Source organism: Carassius gibelio, chromosome A23 (assembly GCF_023724105.1).
Source record: "Carassius gibelio isolate Cgi1373 ecotype wild population from Czech Republic chromosome A23, carGib1.2-hapl.c, whole genome shotgun sequence".
Taxonomy (NCBI): domain Eukaryota; kingdom Metazoa; phylum Chordata; class Actinopteri; order Cypriniformes; family Cyprinidae; genus Carassius; species Carassius gibelio.
Genome location: NC_068393.1, coordinates 3,851,425 through 3,876,553, shown reverse-complemented (window position 1 = coordinate 3,876,553; position 25,129 = coordinate 3,851,425). Strand labels below are relative to the sequence as shown.

The window sequence follows — 25,129 nt, the reverse complement described above, 5'->3', positions numbered from 1 at the left end:
ACACAGACTGAAGTAGTTTAAGTGTTTGGTTCTTTGTTTTACTGAACTGTTGGCCTTCTGGAAAGTATGTTCATTTACTGTATGTGTACTCAATACTTGGTAGGGGCTCCTTTTGCTTTAATTCCTGTCTCTATTCTGCGTGGCATGGAGGTGATCAGTTTGCAGATTCAATGATGTCTGTGTGTGGAGGCTCTTGATGCCTTGACCCCAGTCTCAGTCCATTCCTTGTGAAGTTCACTCAAATTCTTGAATGGGTTTTGCTTGACAATCCTCATAAGGCTGCGGTTCTCTCGGTTGGTTGTGTATCTTTTTCTTCCACACTTTTTCCTTCTACTCAACTATCTGGTGACATACTTGGATACAGCACTCTGGGAACAGCCAGCTTCTTTGGCAATGAATGTTTGTGGCTTACCCTCCTTGTGAAGGGTGTCAATGATTGTCTTCTGGACAGCTGTCAGATCAGCATGATTGTGTAGCACAGTGAACCAAACTGAGAGACCATTCTGAAGGCTCAGGAAACATTTGCAGGTGTTTTAAGCTGATTGGCATGTCACCATATTCTAATTTGTTCAGACGTTGTGAAATGGTGTGTTTTTGTTAAATGTGAGCTAAAATCATCACAATTAAAAGAACCAAAGACTTAAACTACTTCAGTCTGTGTGCGCTGAATTTATTTAATACGTGAGTTTCACAATTTGAGTTGAATTACTGAAATAAACTTTTCCAAGACATTCTGATTTATTGAGAAGCACCTGTATATGGCGTAGAAATGTTTAGGTTCTCATTTCCTCTCCTCTGTCTGGGGAAATGTGTTTATGGGAAACATACTCACAAGCATTGTTAATCCTTGACAGTCCGACTGTATTCAAACCTCCAGACTAACCTGAGAACATCCTGTGACAAACATTTAACCAGGACCCATGTGCAGCTACCATCGCTGTCGTTTGAGTAACTCTGAGACTAGTTCGGCCAGAGTTTGAAGTAACTGAATACATGTAATCTGGATTACATAATCAAAAATGTAGTACTTAAAATGATCATTTTAATAACATTAAATTACATTTTTAAATACTCACATCCAGACTACAGTTACTTTTTTATTACATGATTACAGTACATATTATTTTAATAGCAATAAATTCCTCTTGTTCATCTTTCAAGTGTTCCTTACTGAAATAGCCTTGGCTTCAGAAAGTCTTCAGTTTGAGCAATCACTGGTCAGGTGACCACAGCATTTGACCAATGGATTTATAAAGAGCATTTCAGGTTTAAAAAGAGTTTCAACACTAATTATTTTATTTTTTATATGAATTATCACTCAATAAGTTAACAATGCATGCATGATATGTTATCAGAAGGCTTTTGTCTTTCAAACACATAAAAATCCACAAAATCAAGTTATTTCTTATTTACTTCTATTGCAGGGATTCACAAACATTTTTAATTATTTTTTATTTGAAGCTCTTTCATCTTATATTTACTTGAAGTCCCCCTTGAGATTTTGAAATAAAGTTACAATAATTAAGTATCACATTTGCACGTCCACTATACTCTGACTGTTGATTAATGCTCAAAAGACAAGCAGGTAAACAAACAAGTTCATTTATCTAATAAGCGTTTTATTTATTTATTTTGATGATGTCATTAAAAATATATATTTTAAATTTTTACTTTTTCATTAAACTCAGAAACACTGTGCAGTTCCTTTACGAAACCTATAGGCATAATGTAACATTTAGTGCACTTTTACCACAAATGGAATATATTTTTCTTTCTTGTGAGTAATCTGCATCTGTTCTCTGTGCGCAGGTTTCTTCCTCCAGCGGTCAGAGACAGTTTCTGTGGCCTGCCACTGACTCTACTGAACTGACAACAACGGCTCCTGCAATTCATGTAGAGCATGGAGAGTTTTTGCTTTTATTTATAGATTGTTGACACAATTGTTATACAGTCTCGAGTCAGAATTGATTTCCACAATATCAGATACAGCAGTGATACAGGGTAAACGGTGCTTGAAATGAAAGGCAAGGGGAGCAGCTGAGGAACGATTTAGAGATTCTTGAAATGTTTTCAGTCTACTCAAGAAGTGAAGAATACTTTCACCAAAACATCTCAACAACACCAATGATTTAGTACGTTTAAAAACTCCAATATGTATAAATACACTACAGTGCAGAAGTCTTAGTATGGTTTTTGTTGTTGTTGGTGAAAATACTAATGGACCTACTACTTTAGCAGAGTAGTATATATATATTTCTCCTAATAATGGAGCATTTAGAATTCAAGGACTGTAAGTCTGCATTATTTCAGTACAAAGACCTGCAGAGAAATGAATGGCAGAGTAATTTGATCATTGCTTATTCCCATTCCTCTAATGACTGGAATAAATGTGCAGAGAATGATCCCATGATTCACCATTAGACGAGCATCAGTCTGTGTCAGGACGGTTACACGCGCTCTCACTGGGTCACAGCTTTTGAGTTCACTACTGAAAGATCAGAATCCCTTTATACAAACACTGGAGGACCAGCTACATAATCCTATTACAAGAACACAGGACATTTCTCCTGTTTTTAGCCCACGGAGAACATCTTAGATTTGGTAATTTAACACATTATTCACAATAAACTTTTGTGCTTTCTGATTAAAGAGAAAAACACTGAAATACTGATAAGACAGGTGAAAGTAAGACCTAAACAATCCTCATTCAAAGTACATGCTTGTGAACAATTACATAAATCATAAACAAAATAATGAAACAACTTTAGTATTAGGACAGACTAAATCATCTGAGACCTAGGAAAGTGCATTTCAAAAAAAGAAATGGCACCATTAACAGTCCTCTATAACATGTGAAAGGAGGTCAGTGGATATCCAGTGTCTGAACAGAAAATACAATCAAGTTGTAAACATTTGAAATGAAATCAATCCTCTTACACAAGAGGCAATGTATTACACAGACAGCTAACCTTGGCATCTAGTGCTTTAATTATTCACATTACTTCACACACACAAACCCTCGTACTGTACACACACACACACACACACACACACACACACACACACACACACAAGCTAGGGTTAAAGTTTATAAGCGGGACAAACTGAAATGATCCCAACTAAATCTGAACAATGTGTATATTTTGCCATTGTGCTATGAATACTAGTGAAAAACTCTAGAAAAGGAAGAATGGGCTATTGACAGCTGCTGAGATCTACAATTCAAGCTCACAATCTCCTTTCATCCCTCTCTTCTGTCTGAAACAAAGTCCTGTACCACAACAAAACAAGTGCACTCAACTGGACCGGCCCGACCAGCATCACACTGAGTCACTTCAATAAATGGTGCGTCTGAGAAAAAGCACCACACTAGACTTTCCTTCAATCACAATCAAAACCAGCCTGAATGGTAAAAGCACTGCACTCCCAAACCAGTAAACCCCATAGACATTACAACATTTAGCAAATGTGCTCTTGAGAATGAACCGGATGAGAAGCTGCGTATGAGAGAAATCCCCAACGTGACTATGTAATATTGGCAAGTTTTCACCTACTTTGATCAATTTAAGACGAAATCTCTCTTTTGTTAAGCAGTTTAAAGAACTAACACTATGAATATGCGATGCATGCAAACCCACTCAACCCACTCTATATAACAGAATATCTATAGAGGCTAAAGGCAAACGCTGCAACATCATGACAGACACTACTCATTTCAAGACACAATAGTAAAGTGAGGTTGCATTAAAAAAAGAAAATCTCATGCACGTATTCATTCAAATGTAAGAAGAAGCAGAAGCAGTATTCTAGGACTTTTCTCACTGAGCCCAGACTGTGATCTTCATCTGAACACTAAAAAGACTGGTAAGGCAATCAGATTTCATTTTCATTGTGCTGAAATTAAAAAACCGTACTAGTTGCAATAGGAGTTCAGTCAGGGAGAAATATTTGTGTGTTTGTTGTGCCAGTTATCTGATGCTGGAGAGAGAGTTGTGGTTCATGTTGTAAGTGTCCTCCAGAGACGTGCCGTTGCTGGTCATACAGTCCTGCTGAAGGGCTCTGAAGTAAGATGCCTGCACAGGTTTGTGACCCTGTAGCACACGGTGGGCATCTTCGGTCTTAAACCACTCCCTCTTCCTCCCTGAGAACAACAAGAGACACCAGACCACCAGTCAACATGCTGCATTCACGAGCCTCAGAATAACTGTGATTAGGAGAGCTCTGAGCTGGTCCTATTTGACTCTATGGCAATACTATTCACAGCACAAACTGATGCACTGACGATTATTTTAGAAAAGTAAGTGTAATTAAAAAAAAATGCATATCTAAATTCTGCTGATGTGGTTGCTGCCACTTTCCAGGGTTCGTACGGAAACTGACAAATTAAATTCCAGTACTTTCAAGGACTTAAAGATTTTCTCTTTTTTTCTTTTTTCGTTTTCAAGGACTAATATCAGAGATCACAATATTGTTATCATCTTTCAAATTCTAATAAATAAACTAATAAAACAAAATGGTAAAAATAAAGCGCAGCACATGCAAAGCATGCAATGGTTGAGGCAACTTGAAAAGATACCATGGCAAAGTTATCGCTTTCCTTATTCAAATTAATTTTTAATGACTATATGAATTACCTGAAGAGTAAAAGCTTCTTCATACACTTGGAAAATTACCAAGATAATCCTGACTAATTTTGACAACCGAGTAATCTGATATTTTTTGTAGCCAAAATAGACCTAATTAAGTGAAAAATGAAGGCTTTATATTGACTTATATATATATATATATATATATATTACATTTATATTGAACTAACAATGAGACAATAATAATTGTTTCAAATAATGTATCAAAACCAAGTAATCACATGGGTTTATTGAATATCACTGTCAGAATATGTAATATGCCTGTAAATAATAATATGAACATAACCTACTTATGTACTCTAAGTATTATAACATACCTGCAGAGGGCGCCAATGTCCTGCCGATGCTTCACTTTACAGCGTAATTCAATGACGTTTAAATCAGTGGTCGACTGATATATTGCCAAAGCCGATATATTGTGTGAACACTGTATATTCTTGTATAATATTGGTATATTCTTACCAATATTTACTGAGTCCTCCCAGTCCTCCAGAACCTCGGTTACGATGAGAACATAGACATACGTTCGATGCTTTCTGTCTCGGTTCTGTAAAGAAAAAACATTTTTAACAGCCTCACAGGAAATACTAAATCATATATATAAGTATGCTAATGCTACACATTATGTGCGAAAAAAGGCTTGAATGTAAACATTACATTCTACAAAATTCTACAAATAAACTGCTGATTCTTCCCATTTTAAAGTAGCTCAAACGTGGTAAACAGCAGACTTATGCGTCACAGCACCTGACAGGGAAAGCGGTCAAATTACATGCTTTTGTTTGAAATGGAGATTTTTCCATCTACAGATTTTCCCGGTCTGTCTTTTCTCTGTAAATTAAGGGTGCACTGTATTGCTGAAAAACACCATCACTACTCAGAAGCCAGATGTCTGTATACACAAAGGCACAGATCCCTAAACAAGGCCATATCTGCAGATGAAGCTGTTTTAAATCTGATCGAGCCCCTCGTGGCGACTACATGTTATGAACGAGAAGCTGCAGAAGACACAGGCACAAGTGGGATGTAAAAACATGGTGACATTAATTTTAATGTAAATATATTATATTTACATTAAAATTAATGTCACCATGTTTTTAAATCCCACTTAATAAATTGTGCCACCAAAAATGATTCATGTACATATATTATGCCATAAGTTGATATATTGATTATTGTGACAGGCCTAGTCTGTGCAATCAGTCAAGTCCAGAAATTAAGTGTCCCCAACTAAACAAGCCAAAGGACAAGGAACCAAAACCCCATCAGTGACAGAAATGTCTTCATTTTACTATTAATCTTGAAACTTTGACTATTCTTGTTAGATTCCTATCATAAATTTTATTCTCAAAACCTGTTTTTTTTTTTTTTGACCTTGTTGTTTCCCATCAGAAAACACTCACCTCAAAAACGCCTACCAATCTTCCTAATGTACCTTTTACTCCTGCCTGTGGGAATAAAATATAGAGTGAAACACTGAATTCAAGTGCATTTATAATGTACTGCAATATTTTAAAGCATCTTGAAACCTCTTATTCAGCATCTATCAGTTAAAAATCTATAATGTAAAAAATCTTCTTTTTTTTCACAAGTTGCACAGAAATCTGCAAAGTGGAGGAGGACAAGAGAACACAACAGCAGGTGGAGCTTACAGCGTTTCCTTGGTTACCGCTGTAAACGAAGCGCTTATGAACACCGCAGCAGGTGGAGCTTACAGCGTTTCCTTGGTTACCGCTGTAAACGAAGCGCTTATGAACACCGCAGCAGGTGGAGCTTACAGCGTTTCCCTGGTTACCGCTGTAAACGAAGCGCTTATGAACACCGCAGCAGGTGGAGCTTAAAGCGTTTCCCTGGTTACTGCTGTAAACGAAGCGCTTATGAACACCGCAGCAGGTGGAGCTTACAGCGTTTCCTTGGTTACCGCTGTAAACGAAGCGCTTATGAACACCGCAGCAGGTGGAGCTTACAGCGCTTCCTTGGTTACTGCTGTAAACGAAGCGCTTATGAACACCGCAGCAGGTGGAGCTTACAGCGTTTCCTTGGTTACCGCTGTAAACGAAGCGCTTATGAACACCGCAGCAGGTGGAGCTTAAAGCGTTTCCCTGGTTACCGCTGTAAACGAAGCGCTTATGAACACAGCAGCAGGTGGAGCTTAAAGCGTTTCCCTGGTTACCGCTGTAAACGAAGCGCTTATGAACACCGCTGCAGGTGGAGCTTACAGCGTTTCCTTGGTTACCGCTGTAAACGGAGCGCTTATGAACACCGCAGCAGGTGGAGCTTAAAGCGTTTCCTTGGTTACCGCTGTAAACGAAGCGCTTATGAACACCGCAGCAGGTGGAGCTTACAGCGTTTCCCTGGTTACCGCTGTAAACGAAGCGCTTATGAACACCGCAGCAGGTGGAGCTTACAGCGTTTCCCTGGTTACCGCTGTAAACGAAGCGCTTATGAACACCGCAGCAGGTGGAGCTTACAGCGTTTCCCTGGTTACCGCTGTAAACGAAGCGCTTATGAACACCGCAGCAGGTGGAGCTTACAGCGTTTCCTTGGTTACCGCTGTAAACGAAGCGCTTATGAACACCGCAGCAGGTGGAGCTTACAGCGTTTCCCTGGTTACCGCTGTAAACGAAGCGCTTATGAACACCGCAGCAGGTAGAGCTTACAGCGCTTCCTTGGTTACCGCTGTAAACGAAGCGCTTATGAACACCGCAGCAGGCGGAGCTTAAAGCGTTTCCCTGGTTACCGCTGTAAACGAAGCGCTTATGAACACCGCAGCAGGTGGAGCTTACAGCGTTTCCTTGGTTACCGCTGTAAACGAAGCGCTTATGAACACCGCAGCAGGTGGAGCTTAAAGCGTTTCCCTGGTTACCGCTGTAAACGAAGCGCTTATGAACACCGCAGCAGGTGGAGCTTAAAGCGTTTCCCTGGTTACCGCTGTAAACGAAGTGCTTATGAACACCGCAGCAGGTGGAGCTTACAGCGTTTCCCTGGTTACCGCTGTAAACGAAGCGCTTATGAACACCGCAGCAGGTGGAGCTTACAGCGTTTCCTTGGTTACCGCTGTAAACGAAGCGCTTATGAACACCGCAGCAGGTGGAGCTTAAAGCGTTTCCCTGGTTACCGCTGTAAACGAAGCGCTTATGAACACCGCAGCAGGTGGAGCTTACAGCGCTTCCCTGGTTACCGCTGTAAAGAAGCGCTTATGAACACCGCAGCAGGCGGAGCTTAAAGCGTTTCCCTGGTTACCGCTGTAAACGAAGCGCTTATGAACACCGCAGCAGGTGGAGCTTACAGCGTTTCCTTGGTTACCGCTGTAAACGAAGCGCTTATGAACACCGCAGCAGGCGGAGCTTAAAGCGTTTCCTTGGTTACCGCTGTAAACGAAGCGCTTATGAACACCGCAGCAGGTGGAGCTTACAGCATTTCCTTGGTTACCGCTGTAAACGAAGCGCTTATGAACACCGCAGCAGGCGGAGCTTAAAGCGTTTCCCTGGTTACCGCTGTAAACGAAGCGCTTATGAACAGCGCAGCAGGCGGATCTTACAGCGTTTCCCTGGTTACCGCTGTAAACGAAGCATGGCAGGGCTTATATTTTTAGCCAAAATCTGAAAATGCCATCTTCAATGGCCGAAATATTGGCGCATCCCCAATAGGGGGCGTAACGGTATACAAACATAACAGTTCAGTACATGCCTCGGTTTTGACTTCACGTTTTTTTCCACAGCAGGAGAAAAACCAAACTTGTTTTTTTTTTTTTATTATTAAACTGCACTGGTTTACTGAACAAATTGCTACAGAATTTCCTTAGAAATAAAAATCTACCTCAGCTAATGCTCAAGACTACAGTGAGCTATTTTTAAAATTAAAATTAACAACATACATTGAGTTGCTATTTATTTTTAAACATAATAATCAACAAAAACCTAAATTTCACATAATGTAGTTTTTAAATTAACTTCTTAATTGTAAAAAATGTATTTGTTGTTGAAATAGATTAATTTGCAGTGGCTCTCATAACTTCTCATAATATATTTATTTAAACATTACTAACAGGTAAAGTAGAATGTAATGACTATAAAGTCTTCTCTAGACTTCTTTCATAGCACACTAATGAGTTAAATGAAATCTAGATGATGGGCTGAAGCACTGGTTGAGTGATTACATGAGGCAGGAGATGTTCATTCATGTTTATTTCACGTTTAAACTAGTAGTAAAGAGGAAGTGAGCTGTTTAAACAGCAATCTGTCGTGCCACATCAAAGAGCGTCAAAACAGCATTTATTGTTTGAATTTCCTCAATAAAAAGGACATCGTTTAAAAAGAAGAGACTTTGTTTCTGGCTGACTGAACCTAAAGACTCGTACCGAATATTTTTAAACAAATACGTGTACCGTTATACCCCTAATCCCTAATTACATCTGTACAGTGTGAGGTTTGTTCAAATTCTACACAATTCTGAATTCCCCAGTGCAATAGATTGCAAATCAGAAACCCTCCACTGGAAACATGACCAACACATTATAATATTTTCTGAGGAAGGAAGGCCTACCTCCTCACACACCTCCCTGACAGCAGCAACACTGGGCTCCTCCTCCGGCTCCATCCCTCCTCCAGGAACGATCCATCTCTCTGGATGACTGCTGCTGCTCACCAGCAGCACCTGACACAGACAACACACAGCCGTCAGAGATACGGTTCACATCAGAGATACGGTTCACATCAGAGATACGGTTCACATCAGAGATACGGTTCACATCAGAGATACGGTGCACAGCACACACACACACACATGAAAAGATAACTCTAGGCCAAAGAATTTCAACTGACTTTTCTTCAAGACCCAGATTCTACATGTTGCGATCATCATTAAACATTCATTTATTCATGTTTAACCCAATAACTGTCAAATTTAAACACAAATAATAATAAAAAATATTCAAACTGGACAAATAATTATTGGTTTAACATCATAAACAGAAGGGGAAAACAAGATCTGCTTATTAGAAATGTGTACACAAACTCAAATTTCTCCTAAAACGTTGAACAGTAACTGTTTACTGTTAGCAATATCCCCGCTAGAACCTGTCTACATGGTCTGGACTGAAGCATCCAGCCAACTGGACATCTCAGCAGGTGATCAGGTTTCCTAATGCAGATGTCAAAATTTGCAGAATGAGTAACTACCGCTTATAATGAGGGAGAATCATGATTAAGGGCACCAAAAATGTATTCTATAACATTTTAACAAATACAGAGTTACATATGTAACACTATGTGCAAATGCTGTAGATACTTTTGTGATTGCTACTGCAGCCTGATCTGTTATTAGCCATCACGGTTATATATATATAACTGGTGACAGTAGCATGGTACAGTGAGGGTATCAGATTTAGATCATAAATTCAATACCACTGTACATACGATAGCCACGAGCCAGTGCATTTGATATTTACAAGACAATGCAAGGTAAAAGCATGTGATTTACACATGTAAAATGCCCCCAAATAACAGGCTGAGAGTCCGTAAATATTTTAATGGAATCATAAAATCACAATCCCTCATACATACGCACAGAGCTGTAGACATGTCTGAATGCACGAGCTGACACATGTAGCGAGGGTGTGTGTGGGTGTGGGTGTGGGTGTGGGTGTGGGTGGGTGTGTGTGTGTGTGTGTGTGTGTGTGTGTGTGTAAGGTGCAGTGATTGCTGGAGTCACCTCCTCCTCGCGCTCGCTCCTGAAGCACAGGCAGGCCGCGCGCTGTTTATAGCCGTCTCTGTCATACGTGCGCGTCTGCTTGGACTTCAGCTTTATCATCGCGCTCAACAGATGAAAGTCCTCCACTCCCGTCAAGTCTCACTGCAATCCCGCACCCACTAACCCTTCTAAAGGCCCTCTGCTAACATATATAGCCCCTCCGTCTCTTCATTTTGTGAGTCTTGTGAGCTTGTCTCGCACAGACGCCATTACTCTGAGCTCTGCGCAAATTGCGTTGCGTTATGGACAACCCCGAAGCGTGTTTCCTCTTCGTGAATATGATGCTGCGTAGTTGAGGTGTAACTGGATAAACTCGGACTAACGTTTAAATATTACATAACTCCGTAGAGTCGTGGTTTTATATATATATATACAACCAAAGTTTGTGTTTATTATTATTATTATTATTGTCATTTCTTAAAGCAACCGTCATAGTGGCATGACCTTATAAATCTTTATAACTTGACAGCTGTAAAAGGAATCTCCACTGCTGTCAACTTCTTTCAATGTAAAGAAACGAGAAGCAAAAGTCATACGCTAGTTAGCATATTAATGACGTCATTGCGTCGTTTGCCTCCCTGTGTTTATGGCTTACATACTGTATTTTAGTGCAACCAAATTCCCAATAAAACTTTTTCCATTTATATATTTGTCTGTTTCTGTTGTCAGAAAACGGGATGAATATGAAACCGTGTCTGAAAGACTGTGTAACCAGCTCTTCCTTCTAAGATGTTAATCAGCACAAAAATCCTAATTTAATTGACCCGTCGTCTGATTAAATCAAATAACGTTACACATAAGATAAAGACAATGGCTGTCCTGTGAACGCACTCTGCCTGTCGATCCTTTTGGATGCATTTACTGACATTCTGACATAGCACATATAATATTATTTACAAAATCTAACAATTAATAAATAATCCAATCTATTTTAATTGCAAATATAGTGATGCTACAAAAAGTATTGCTGCAACCTGCAAATAAAATCCGATGAAGTATGTTTGAGGTCTGTAATTGTATATTTGTACTTGACCTGTGTGATCGTATGCAGTGGCGACATCTGCTGTTGTTCACTGAGAATGACGCAGGCGTGGCTCCTCCCCCCAGCTCTGACGTCATCGGTTTGTTTTCACTGCAGGACTTGCTCTCCGTCAACATTGACAGATGAACTCATGTCCTCGTCCTGCTCGTCTGACGGACTCAGGTGGGTTCGCTTTATCAGTCTGTCTGCTCATGAATCACGCTGTTATTAGCGCTCATCATTATCTTGATGACATTGATGCTATTATCGATGATCACTACAGTAAAACTGCAGCAGAAGATGTCCCTGAATGCGTTGTTGTCGTTGTTTTTTCTTTTCGCAGTGTCATGACGCTTTCTCCTTATATCAGCCCTTTGCTGGACGTGTTGTATTAAACGTTATATTTCCCTAATATAAATGTAAGTTGTGTGGTTTGCAGTTGTATATTAAATGACTGGTGATGACAGTCCCGTTGTGTCATGTCAACTGCTTTAGAAATAAAATGCTGCACAATATGATTATGAATAGGATATTTATAAACCGTGGTATTTACGATCAATACTGTAAATATTAAACGTGATAATCATAATACAAAATATGCATTAAATGCTAAAAACTCTTATTATAGCAATAATATATTACTCAGAATTGCAATATTATATTATGATAGGTTTATTTATTTATTTATTTGTGTACGGCTTTGATTTAAATGCTAATTTAAATAAAGAAAAAAACAGTGTACGTTTTAAAACATGCTGCATTGCACGATGAGAGTAAACAAGATTACAAATAAATGAATAATCCAGACATTAGAATATTAGAGAGGTGGATTATCCTAAAGAAACTGACATAATGAGGGGGGAAACAAAACCTTTTTTCTTTTGATTTCAGAGTGACCCTGAAGCTGTTTGGTGAGCTTCCCCCGCTGCAGTTAAAGGTGCTGTATCTATCTATCCAGGAACAGTCCATTTGACTGATCAAATGAATGAAGTGCAAACAAGTTTGAAATAAAAGAGATTAACTGTCTCCAGCTCTTCTCCAGCATCCCTTGGGTCATATAGGATCTGACAGTGCTTGGTGAGAGCAGAAGATGAGCAGTGAACAGAGTGTGTTACAGCATGAACATCAGCACACAGCCCCCTCACACCCTCAGCGGAGACACGGCCCTCAGCAGCGTGCTGGTGCCCGTCCTCGTCCTCTGTGTCCTGGGGAGCGTCGCAGCAGTGGTGTGTGCTGACACACAGCTTTATGTGTGGTCCTGTAGTCAACTGCTAATGTGTCTTCTTGTTTTATAGGTGATGTACATAAAGAGGAGACAGAGGTAAATAAACACACTCCAGCTCCAGTCTTCTGCGTCCTTCAGAAATCATTTTAATATGCTGATTAACTGCTCAATTATCATTTTTAACAGTGCTCGAGTATTAATAATGGTCCTTGTTATTATCAGTATGAAGCAGCACAGCTGTTTCAACACTGATGATAATCAGAAATGTTTCTTGAGCAGTATATCATCATATTATTCTGATTTCTGAAGATCATGTGACACTGAAGACTGGAGGAATGATGATGAAAATACAGCTGTACATCACAGGAATACATTACATTAGACACAGTTGAAAATTGTAATAATATTTCACAGTATTACTGTTTTTAATAAATGCAGTCTTGGTGAGTAGATGAAACTTTTTTTCCAATACATTAAAAATCATAGCTATTCCAGACTTTCTGCCGATAGTGTAAGAAAATGAGTAAACCTGTAAGGATTTCTTCATGAAACACTTAAGTAGATATCAGGCAGCCTGTTTTCTGTATCAGTGGAATAAAACAGAGTCAGAAAGACTTTGTTTCAGTTGTGCTGCTTGTGTCGGTGCACTTTTAGGATCGATAGACTGCGCCATCAGCTGCTTCCAGTTTACACTTACGACCCGACCGAAGAGCTGAACGAGGCTGAGCAGGACATACTTTGGAAGGAGGAAGACACAAAGGTAATCCGTCTTATGAAATGAAAAACGCTGATATCTAATACTGAAAGCACATGTCACTCCACTGATGTCAGTCATTAGATGTTCATGTGCTCCAGAGAAACACACGTGCCACCAGACAGATGATGACTAGACCAGATCATGTTTAAGTAGATTTAAGGAATGGGAGTATGGGATGTTTTCACAGTTCCACGTATTTACAGGCACATGTTTGCGTGCTGTCTTTTTCAACATTGTATCATTGTAATAAAACAAGCTTTTCTTTCTGGCCTTCCAGGTGGTGCAGGGTTGGATGAGGACGTATCAGCAGCGCAGATCCCTGACCTCAAAGGATCCTGATGCATGAGAATCAAGGTTCGCCTCAAAGCTGGAGATTCTGCACATAAACTGTGGACCTGCTCTGCTCATATTCTGTCTCATCGTCCTGTGTTACAGATTCACAGGATGGGAAGTTACTGACTGATTTCCCCGAAGAGCTTTGGTGTCAGGAGAGCGCTCCAGGAGACTGCAGACGCGTATCATTCACCTCAGGGGATGCTCCAGCTGAAGCACAGCTTTACTGTCTCAATATCAAGCAGGATGTGAATTCACCACTGTGTTCGTTTTTATTTATTTTAGTTGTATGTCTTCTGCGCTAATAAATCCTGTTCATATTACCGAGTGTGCACCGAGATGTGTCATGTGCTCTGTGTGAGTCAACCTAAACCAGACTGGGTTAAAGCATCACTCAAGAAACTATGTTTTATCTTTAATTCTTTGTTAACTAGTTTGTCAGGTGACTCGTCTCCTCTGTTCATTTCCTAATGCACTGGAAACATCATAGATTTCATCTTCATGTCAGAAGGAGAGAGTGCTAAACTATGGGGTTACCCCTCAAATACAACCATAATTTACTCATCCTCGTGTTGTTACAAACCCTTATCTACACTGGAGCCCAGTGATTGTAATGGTACGGACAGAAGACAGCGTGTTTTTCTAAATATCATCTATGTTCTGCATAAGAAGGAAACTCTTAAAGGTTTGGAGTGACACGAGGCCAAGTGATGACAGAATTTTAATTTTTAAAGTCGTCACGTAATAGAAATTCACCCCATGTGTTTTCTCAGTGTGTGCCACAGATCTTATTGAGAGAGAGGTTTCTATCTGCCTTCTGTGAATGTGTGAGACTACTGATTCATCAGCCGCTGGAGGGACATAAGAAGAAGAATCACAAAGTGCAGTAAAGTCAAACCAAAACCATGCACCAAACCAGTGTGTTTATATTTACATTACATTTACATTTAGTCATTTAGCAGACGTTTTTATCCAAAGCGACTTACAGATGAGGACAATGGAGGCAATCAAAAACAACAAAAAGAGCAATGATATATAAGTGCTACAACAAGTCACAGTTAGGATAACACGGTACACGTAGCATGGGATTTTAAATATTATAAAGAAAACAGAATAAAAAAAGAATAGAGCAAGCTAGTGTTAGAGGTCTCTACACATACACACACACACATAATTGCATAATAAATGAAAAGAAAATAGAATACAAAAAAGATTAGAAAGGTAGTTAGATTTTTTTAAAGAATAGAATTAGAGTAGTGAGTGTTAAAGTTAGAGGGTCAAATAAAGATAGAAGAGATGCTTTAAGCAGATTCTTGAAGATAAGGACTCAGCTGCTCGGATTGAGTTGGGGAGGTCATTCCACCAGAAGGGAACGTTCAATTTAAAAGTGACTTTGTGCTTCTTTGGGATGAACAATCAAGCAACGTTCACTTGCAGAACACAAGCTTCTAGAGGCACATAAGTCTGAAGTAACGAATGTAGGGAAATGGGTGCAGAGCCAGTGGTAGTTTTGTAGGCAAACATCAATGCCTTGAATTTTATGTGACATGTATTCTTTTTGGCTCATTAAAAATTAATCTTGCTGCCGCGTTCTGAATAAATTGTAAAGGTTTGATAGAATTGGCTGGAAGACCTGCCGAGAGAGCATTGCAATAGTCCAGCCTGGACAGAACAAGAGCTTGAACAAGGAGTTGTGCAGCATGATCCCAAAGAAAGGGCTTGATCTTCTTGATGTTGAATAAAGCAAATCTGCAGGATCGGACAGTTTTAGCAATGTGGTCATGAGAAAGTCAGCTGATCATCAATCATAACTCCAAGGCTTCTAGCTGTTTTTGAAGGAGTTATGGTTGATGTGCCTAACTTGATGTTGAAATTGTGATGAAACGATGGGTTTGCTGGAATCACAAGCAGTTCTGTCTTGGCAAGGTTGAGTTGAAGGTGATGGTCCATCATCCAGGAAGAAATGTCTGTTAGACAAGCTGAGATGCTAGCAGCTACCGTCGGATCATCAGGATGGAATGAGAGGTAGAGTTGAGTGTCATCAGCATAGCAGTGGTATGAAAAGCCATGTTTCTGAATGACAGAACCTAATGATGACAGAGAAGAGAAGTGGTCCAAGAACTGAGCCCTGAGTAACCTCAGTAGTTATATGTTGTGACTTGGACACCTCACCTCTCCAAGATACTTTGAAGGACCTATCTGATAGGTAAGACTTAAACCATTGAAGCGTGGTTCCTGAGATGCCATTTGCCAGTAGGGTTGATAGGAGGAACTGGATTTAAGATTTAAAGATTTCTTTTTCTTTTTTTTAAGATTTATTTAAGATTGTACATTATTAGGGAAGTCGTGGCCTAATGGTTAGAGGGTTGGACTCCCAATCGAAGGGTTGTGAGTTCGAGTCCCGGGCCGGCAGGTGGGTGGGTGGGGGGAGTGCATGTACAGTTCTCTCTCCACCTTCAACACCACGACTTAGGTGCCCTTGAACAAGGCATCGAACCCCCAACTGCTCCCCGGGCGCTGCAGCATAAGCGGCTGCCCACTGCTCCGGGTGTGTGTTCACAGTGTGTGTGTGCACTTTGGATGGGTTAAATGCAGAGCACAAATTCACCATACTTGGCTGAATGTCACGTCACTTAAGATAAGGAACGCCAGCCAATTGTACAGATAAAAATAGCTGGAAGCCAATGACATCAGAAGCCAGACACAGTGCATTTACGTGGGAAAAATAAGGTGGATGTTTTTTGTTTGTTTCTTCACATCATAATGTCAGTATCCCAGTCTTCCAGTCATAACAGAAGACTTTCCTCTGGTGCTGTGTGCAGGACCTTGTGTTCATCTACTACACTAGTGAGTATGTATTTCTTTGCCTTATTTTGTCCTGTTTGTTGTCGACATCCGTTGCTAGTGCTAAATGTAGCACTGAATCAATGGATGGTCTGCATTGAATGGGAGCCATCAGAAAGAGTCCCAACAGCTGATAAAAACCAGTGTTGGGCAAGTTACTTTTAAAAAGTAATTAGTTACAGTTACTAGTTACTTCTTCCAAAAAGTAACTAAATTAGTTACTCAGTTACAAATTTTAAAAGTAACTAGTTACTTAAGAAAGTAACTATTGCGTTACTTTCAAGTAAAATTAAATTTTAAATGCTCAAATGTGACCCCACCTCTACCCCTCTTTAAAGGAACTTAAAATACATGTGCATGTTCAATTATTTATGATAAATCTGAATAGTATAATGAAATGGACACTTAATACAATACATTATTAACAGAAACATGAAACATTGTACACACATCTGAAGTGAGACTAGCCTCCAATCAAATGCCATGTATGTAGATATTATGTTTATATAGTGGATCAATGCAAATAACACGATAGATTTTTGGGAACTTTTGATATTTCCTTTTATTGTTTCTTTAATTTCTTGAAGGAAAAAGTAATGTATACTTCTATTTAGAGAAGGCTACTGTTGGATTATTTGGGCTCGTCGCCATACCTGTCTCTCGTCGACTGACTGGCTTGTGTTGTTCGTTGTGTGTCCTGTCCTGTCCGATGATGGGTCGTTCGCGAATGAGCGTTAGTGATGATGGATCGACTCGTTCGCGAATGAGCTTTTGATGAGTCGTTCGCGATTCGCGAATGAGCCGACTCTAAGAGCCGGCTTTTTTAGTTGAACTTCGGGAGCTGGCTCGCATATCTGAAGAGCCGACTCTATTTTTTTTTCAAATTTAGCCTATAGAAATTAAATAATTATGTAATAAAAATTGAAATATTATAGTCAAAGTCATTTAAAGAGCCGTTTGTGAGCCGAAGAGCCGGCTCTTTTCAGTGAGCTGAGTCAAAAGAGCCGAATTCCCATCACTACTATGCGTGCTTTCGAACACCCGCCCAACTCTACCTCTGATTGGCTTACAATGAAATTTTACTCTACCTCAGCCAATCGTCAGCATTTATGGGCTTGTCTCGTGCTCTGCCCACTAACCAAGGAAGAACAGTAAAAAATAAGATTTGCCTCTCGCTCAGAGATCTAGTTGGTCTGATGAAAAAAAAGAACAGCTTCATCATCTGTTATAGTAACGCGCCGCATTTTTTGGCAGTAACGGTAACGGCGTTATTAAGATGAGAAGAGTAATCAATTAGATTACTCGTTACTGGAAAAAGTAATGCCGTTAGTAACGCCGTTATTTATAACGCCGTTATTCCCATCACTGATAAAAACATCACAATGATCCACAGCAATGCAGTCCAGTGACCGTTTTGCAAAATTAAAAATATATATATATATCCTTTAAAAGTTATTATTGTAGTCAAAGATTTTAACCATTTATTGCACTTTGTTTTCTTCTAGTTATTTGCCTACAGTAAATATTTTCCTAAAAGGTTTGATTATAGAGAGTGAAGGGAGTTTTATTTTTAACACTTAAATAGCTAATAGCCTTTAGTTAGCCCAGCAAAACGGATTACCCCAAACAAATTAGGATTTATAATTCAGGGCGGGAGACATTCTCACCATACAGAACTTTAATTGGACAAAAACACAGAGAGTTTGAGAGAGACTAAGTGTAGAATCTGTTGTGTTTCTTAATCAGCTTGGATCTGGATGTCTGTATGGACAGCGGAGCTGAAGTTGAGGATAAGAGAAGGAATAAGTTTGAAGTGACTCCTGGTGTGTAAAACAGATTTACTCCATTATTAACACTCTGAGGAAAACTACAGGCCATTCATTTCAGACAGCTAAACAATTAAATATTTTCATCAGCTGCCATTGGTCCAATGCTAATTAATAATTTAAAGAAATACAGCCACACAAGATTGTACGAATCCTTAACTTTATTACCATTTTGAATATAAATTCCTGCAGTCCACAATAGAAAATGCCGAGTGTATACATTGAAAAGACTGATCCCAAACCAGTTGTGTGCACGGGCACATAAAAACAAGACATCAGTATACGGAGGGGGCATGTTAAAAACACTGCATCAAACAGCCATAGTACCATCATGATCTACTGAACAGGGGCGCAGGGAAAGCAACTAGCAGGATGTCGATTATTACAAAGACAAAGAGGGAAGAAGAGGAGGAAAAAGCCCCAACCTTCAGGTGCCACACTAAATCATTTTGTCCATGATATATAACAGATCAAAGAGTCAATTCAGTGCACCAAACGCATGTATAGAAAAACTAACTAAAAACACAAAATAGCTCTACCACAGTCAGTGAATATGGTTTGCATCTCTCCGATCCAATGCAGTAATTCCTGTGGTGTGTCCAGACATTTATGAAAAAAAATTAGTTTCTGTTCATTGATGCACACTGCTGTAAGCAAAATCAGTAAAAAAAAAAAAAAAAAGCAATGAAAACCCCACACTGGAGGCAGCTGTAAAAGAATCAGACACTGCACTTGGAAAGAAACAAAAGCACGCTTGCCAAAGGCTGCACTGAGACCAGTTGAACATCGTCAGAAGAGAGCAGAGTAATCCGTCATAGGCTGTTGTAAAGTGAGGTATGAACGTGACGGTCAAGTCCAGAGTAGAACTGACCTGGTTGCAGTATTCCGGGTTTAATTAACCATGTTTGTAGCAGCATTAAGTTCTGAGAGGAGACCCAGTCACTGGACCGATCAGCGTTCCCTGACATGGAATTTAACACGTCAAAAAAGAGTGAAGAAACCGAAACTAAATCCCAAAACACAACAAGCAGAAGTTGTCTGAGTGGACTGTAACGGGACAGAAGCGACACGGCTGGGAAAGGAATGACGTAGCATTTTCTAGTTTAGTGATTAATGTTCGCATGTATAGTTCACGGATTTGGGGCTGAACGATTTAAAAGCACTGCTGGTGTCAAATCATTCGCGGTGCTTTTTCTGGAACAAGGACCAGTTGGTGGTTTAAAAAAAGAAAAATTAATACCAATCTTCATCCTCCAAAAACAAAATTGAACATAGCCAGAAAAGCAAACTGCTCTTTAGCACAACCAGTAAAGCTGACCTGCACGGAGAACGAGTAGAAACTCACTACGTAGCATGTGTGTGCCAGTAAATTTATCACGGCAATCAGTGAAATCATGGTGGCGAGTCGGAGGAGGGCATTCAAAAAAAAAAAAAAAAAAAAAAAAAAAAAGTCAAAAATGTTTCACGACAATGCATTCAATGATATGTTTGTTGATTACAAGTTAAAAGTCCTCTAGATTATGCTCACTCAAAAAAATAAGCTCTTTATTTCTAGCTTGAATCACGGAGTAGCTAAAAAGTATAACTGGAGACATCGAGTTACCACACGCACACACAACCCAAGTAAAAACATCGAGTAGGTCAATTCACCTTTGTCCAGAACACAACGACATGAATTTCACACAACCTACCATATTTTAGATTTAGACTTGTAAAAATAAACTTGAATTCTCTAGGCCTGAAACTGTTGTTTGCGAGAAGAGAAAACTTCAGTATTTTGCAAATCGCTTTGTGTCAAGCCGCCATCAGAGCATATCTTTGTCCAGTATAATGACAGACACTATCGACCAATTACCCATTGAGTGCGAGACATACACGTGTGCATGCATCCATGAATGGACATACAGTATTTTGAGTCATTTTCCAGTGGTGTTACACAGAGAAGGCGCATGAAGTGTGCAAGCCTCCCTGACACTAGGGGGCGCTAGAGAGTAAAGGTGAATTGGAAGGTGAGGGTTGCACTAGTGTAAAAGGAAAGAGGGGGAATGAGGGGGTGGGGAGGGTCAGTCCAGCTCTGGTCAACAGGAAGAAACAACGTTGGATTGTGAGGTAGCACAAGTTGCTAGTTACTGTTCCTCTTCCTCCTCCTCTTCTTCCTCCTCCTCCTCAGAGGACTTAGATGGCTGCTCCTCCTTCTCCTGAAGACACAGACCGCAACAAACAGTCAGATGAGAGAACACTTACATTAGCATGACAGCATGCAAATCACAACAGACTTTAATCAGGTTAGATGTCATATTGAATTTCTTGTGGATGAAAACAAGGTTGTGAGGGACGGACTCAATCTTTACAATGGCTCACACTCCTAGATCACATCATTTTCAAAACCTCCATTTTCATGGAGGATTTGCCTATGTAAAGTTTCATAAAACACTACAACCTTTAACGCACTGTATTTCAGCGTGTAAACTCCATCAGAGAGTCGGTGACTTGCTGACTCATAACTTGCACCAATAACTTAAAGCAGTCTTCTAAGTGCCTCCTGTTTTCTTAGTGTGAATGAGTAAGTGGAGGAAGCGTCCCAGCCTGGCCACAGTAACTTGTAGTGTGACTCAAAGCCAAAGGTTTGTGTGACTCAACTCGCTGGATTCCTGCGGACATGTTTGAATGAGGAGAACTAAAGCCCGGAGCCAGAACCGTGCCTCATGTGAGAGGAATGCAGCACAAAGATGTGAGGCTGATGACTGCACAGTGAGCTGTCGAGGAAACGGGGGGCGGCACTGGGCTCTGCCAAACTGACTTAACAGCAGAATAAAAGGTTTCAAGATATTTGATCGGTTCTTATAAACAAGACCGACAGGAGAAACGAAGGGGGAGAACGAACTACAAGAAATCCCTCATGAGAATCAGACAAATATTTGTGTTGCTGCTCATGGCAACTTCCCACCACACAAACACCCATTTAGCCTTGTGGTTTTCCCTATAAATGGCACACGAAATGCACCAAGCAGAAAACAAATGAAAACTCACTGCTTTCTTGGGCCGTCCTCTGCGTTTCGTCCCTGCGGGTGCCGAAGCCGCTGCCGTTTTCTGAAAGAGAGAAGGAGAATAAACAAGGTGCTCTGCATGCAGTTGAACAACAGAGGGCGCCGGTGTCCTTGTGCTGGCAGGCCGCCCAGGGGCAGCGAGTTCATTGGCTATTATACTGGAAGCGGACATGAGCAGCTCACCAGCCACCTGGTCCGGAGCTGAGAGACAGCTGGTACAAGCCGAGAGAGAAACGACAGCATACACACAAACAAAAGGAAGAGACAGTGTGCATATGGGTCACTTGTCGTCATGACAATAGATGGAGGGGAAGGAAGGGTAGAAGCAGGGGGCGGGGCTATCATCTGCCTGTGCACCTGCAACACACAGAGCCTGCTACGCCACAGGAAGCCAAAACACTCAACCGGAACTGAGCAACTGCTTTATCTGCAGGCTCGGACGAAAAAACAAGACTGTTTAGATCTTAAGATGCACCAAAGAGGAGGAGCCAAGAAACTGATTGTAAACAGTCATGTTTACACGTTTGGAACACACACACACACACGATGGGCTGTTATGTTTACAGAAGCATAGATGCCAATATTTGTGATTTAACTCCATGTCAGCAACCGTGGCTATATACACATGGTTGCATGTGCCAATAAATAACTCTGATTCATGCTAGAGCAGGAAGACAGATGCAGGTTTGTCAGTTTCTAGTGGCAATATCATAGAGGTGCTAGTTGTGCACAAAACCACTGAGATGTTACTCACTTTGCCCCTAGATGCCGTGGAGCTGGGCTTGTTCTTGCTGCCCTTTGGTCTTCCTCTAGGCCTCTTCGGTGTAGGAGAGCCACTTGCCTCCTGCTGAACCTTGAAAAGGGTAAATAACATGAATGAGCCAACTGTTGGTTACCATATACTGATGGATAACTTATCAAGCATCTGCTGTTCATAGTTAACACAACTGCTTGCTACTTTTAGACCAACAGGTGGCATGCAGGCCTTGGTTGCCAAAAGAGAATCAAATACACTACAAATACTATCAGTGTTATAGCAGTTAAATGAGCAGCTCAGGGTCAGCGTAAAGAATATTTCCTGTCAGGTCTATACAAGCGGATGGTGTGAGCCAACCGTAAATAATGCATAAAGCCTGCTGTGCATCTCAAGGACAGGAAACCAGGTTTACGTCAATGTAGACTAGCATCTACGTCATCTGACTTGGAGAAAAGTGTGCAAAAGAACAACACTTGTTAACATTTATAGCCTCAGTCATTTGACAATTAAAAAATTATAATAATAATAATCCTTTACTGATAAAGCAATTACATCCTATGATTGAAAGGAATTCAAAGGCCTGGAATATACTGAAAGTAAGCCATTTAAGCATGTTACATGTCTGTTGCCCACTTCAATAAAAATGAGAAGATTACTTACAAATGCTTAAAACGTTTTTAAACTGTTGGTGTAAACATATATATGCTAAAGAAGCCAAAATAGTGATGCACAAGTAATGCATCTTGCTGTATGATGGTGGCCCTGGATTACTACTCAAAGACTCTGATTACATGAGCGAGTAATAGAAACTTTAAACCCAATGCACTCTTAAGGCCCTAATGACTGACCGCGGGATGAACCAATCAGATGCTGGCATTTCCCAGCGGCCAATCAGTGCGCAGCTGAAGCAGTAAGTGGGTTACTGCTGGTTTAAAGAGATCATGTTACAGGCCTTGGTCATTCTACCACTACAGATGACCACTGCATGTTCAGCGTGTGCGATGGAGCCGAAGATGCACCAAACAAAGACCTCAACATAGCCCATCAGTTCAGAGCTTTACGAGATAAGCACACTAAAAAATATAGTTTTGATTTTCTGAGCCCATGTGCAAGACCCCCCCCACACACACACACAAATAAAGGACAAAAACACACATTGCATGCATCATTTTAGCCCAGAATACAAACTAAGGCAGTGTTCAACACGAAACACCATATAATACCACAGTGGCCCATATAAAGCAGTGCATACCTGCGGGTGTTTCCGTGGTCTTCCTCGTCCTCTCTTCTCCGCTCCGTCTTTCTCTTTAGGAGCCACGGTGTCCTTGCCAGAGTCACTCATTCTGCCTCACTGCGAAACTGCTGCAAAGAGAGTCGGGCGGTAAACAAACACGATATCAGCTGAAACGATAGACATTTTAAATACGTTACAAGGCGGTCGTTTGGTAGAAATTAAGTTTACATGGAGGGTAGTGAAAGAGTGCGCGGAACGACCGGCTTCCCGTTTGTTTACAACACGCGCTAGGCCCGATTTAGCGTGAACTCAAACCCAACACAATGTAGGTTACAACGCAAACAACGCAAATCGCGTCGTGTCCGTTTAAATAATTGGATATTATTACCTTAAAAATAGTATATATGCAATCCGTGGGAGGTTCGCTGTGCTGCAGCGGGGCTTTAAAGGAGAAAGCTCAAAGGCGAACGGTTTCTACGGATACCCCGCAGCTCCAGTACGAACCGGAACACGAACTCTCAGCGCGAGATTCGCGCCCTTTTAAATCCCCGAGCGCGTGAAAACACGGTTCGGTTGTTTACACTGCGAAGAGCTTTAAACGATAAATAATAATAATAAAAGTAAAAGAGAATGCAAACAAGAGACAAAGCGACGGTTTTAGACAAACGATTTTGGCCTTTTGTTTTAAAACCCAGAGTTTTTTTTTTAAGGATTGCAATATTTGCGGTATATTTAAATATATAACTGTTATATATATATTTTTGAGAAGGGTGTGGATTGCAGAAACTTACTAGAACTTGGCGTATGTTATAAATTAAAGAAAAACGCGCCACGCGAGCCCGCCAATCTGTTTAGTGTTTGTTAATCCTGTTCAACTGTGCATTAAAACCAAACAAATTACACCCATTTCTGTTTTCCTGTTTGCAGAGAGCGAACATTTCTAAAGCCAGCTTGAAAATAAATAATATAGATTTAAAACGTACCCTTTTTAAAGGATCGGTCGGGACGATGTCCGAAGCGTGTAAAGCCGCGCGGTCTGTGAGCTACGAATGAATGAAACACAACACTCCTCTTCGGGACTTTAGGGGCATTTCACGGGGTCTTCCACACCGGAAATAGACCGACGGGGCGGAGTCAGTGGGCGGGACGTGCGTTTGGGATCGTCACGAACCAATAAGCTGCATTGGCTGTGGTCCCTGCCAATCACGAGCGCGTCGGCTCCAGACACACCCGAGCGCTTTCAGTGTTGTTACAGGTTTTTATTGTTACTGACCCCCTCGTTTTTAGAAAAAGAATGGTCTTAACTGCATTGTTACACTCTTTACTTTATCCCAATTTTAGAATCACACGCAAAAAAAATTGGCGCGTTTTTTTTTTCTTTTAGAGCTTGAAAACAGTTTTCAAGAGTCTTAAATTACAATTTTGTGCAAAAAAATGTGTTCCAAGTCTCCCATGAGATGTGTCTTATTTTGTATTTATGTATGCCTCTGTCCAACGAGTATTATATTTTGCTTTAGTAGGCTGTGTGTGGATTTTCAGTTGCAACATTTTTTTTATTATCTATTTTGAACTTCAGCTGTGTGGAAAGGCATTTAAAAAGGACTTAAATGTTTGATTGAAAGACCAATAACAATCTCAGAAATTAATGGTTTAATTAATCATATTTTAGTTCCCTACAGTATTTAATT

The 25,129-nt window shown here is 40.4% G+C and overlaps 3 protein-coding genes and 1 long non-coding RNA gene across 11 annotated transcripts; 2 read left to right on the top strand and 2 right to left on the bottom strand.

The window, feature by feature from the left end:
- Nucleotides 1-1,894: 1,894 nt before the first annotated feature.
- LOC127944716 (diphosphoinositol polyphosphate phosphohydrolase 1-like) lies at nt 1,895-10,647 on the bottom strand. The gene is made up of 5 exons (XM_052540918.1): nt 10,359-10,647; nt 9,192-9,302; nt 6,050-6,094; nt 5,109-5,193; nt 1,895-4,141 (listed from the first exon to the last, which is right to left on the bottom strand). Exons 1-5 carry the CDS (start codon nt 10,455-10,457, stop codon nt 3,969-3,971), a joined length of 513 nt encoding a protein of 170 aa, XP_052396878.1. The 5' UTR covers nt 10,458-10,647; the 3' UTR covers nt 1,895-3,968.
- LOC127944730 (uncharacterized) lies at nt 6,397-7,691 on the top strand. The gene is made up of 3 exons (XR_008150417.1): nt 6,397-6,476; nt 6,981-7,295; nt 7,611-7,691. It is a non-coding gene; the product is annotated as an uncharacterized LOC127944730 (long non-coding RNA).
- Nucleotides 10,648-11,482: 835 nt separating the features above from the next.
- Nucleotides 11,483-14,056, top strand: LOC127944720 (small integral membrane protein 29). Of its 5 annotated transcripts, none has more exons than XM_052540928.1 (8): nt 11,528-11,601; nt 11,762-11,837; nt 12,310-12,355; nt 12,461-12,644; nt 12,714-12,739; nt 13,298-13,403; nt 13,678-13,754; nt 13,836-14,056. In XM_052540928.1, the coding sequence occupies exons 4-7, from the start codon at nt 12,537-12,539 to the stop codon at nt 13,744-13,746; spliced, it is 309 nt and encodes a 102-aa protein (XP_052396888.1). In that variant the 5' UTR covers nt 11,528-11,601; nt 11,762-11,837; nt 12,310-12,355; nt 12,461-12,536; the 3' UTR covers nt 13,747-13,754; nt 13,836-14,056. The 5 variants fall into 5 exon arrangements, with proteins under 5 accessions (XP_052396891.1, XP_052396890.1, XP_052396888.1 ...); XM_052540932.1 differs by having other exon boundaries at nt 12,450-12,644; XM_052540930.1 differs by lacking the exon at nt 11,762-11,837 and having other exon boundaries at nt 11,492-11,601.
- A 4,490-nt stretch (nt 14,057-18,546) lies between these two features.
- Nucleotides 18,547-24,591, bottom strand: LOC127944719 (high mobility group protein HMG-I/HMG-Y). 4 transcript variants are annotated; one of them, XM_052540924.1, is made up of 5 exons: nt 24,425-24,591; nt 23,460-23,569; nt 22,205-22,303; nt 21,434-21,493; nt 18,547-20,601 (listed from the first exon to the last, which is right to left on the bottom strand). In XM_052540924.1, exons 2-5 carry the CDS (start codon nt 23,547-23,549, stop codon nt 20,530-20,532), a joined length of 321 nt encoding a protein of 106 aa, XP_052396884.1. In that variant the 5' UTR covers nt 23,550-23,569; nt 24,425-24,591; the 3' UTR covers nt 18,547-20,529. The 4 variants fall into 4 exon arrangements, with proteins under 4 accessions (XP_052396884.1, XP_052396885.1, XP_052396886.1 ...); XM_052540925.1 differs by having other exon boundaries at nt 23,460-23,566; nt 24,425-24,579; XM_052540926.1 differs by lacking the exon at nt 24,425-24,591 and adding an exon at nt 23,830-23,987.
- Between the last annotated feature and the right edge of the window lie 538 nt (nt 24,592-25,129).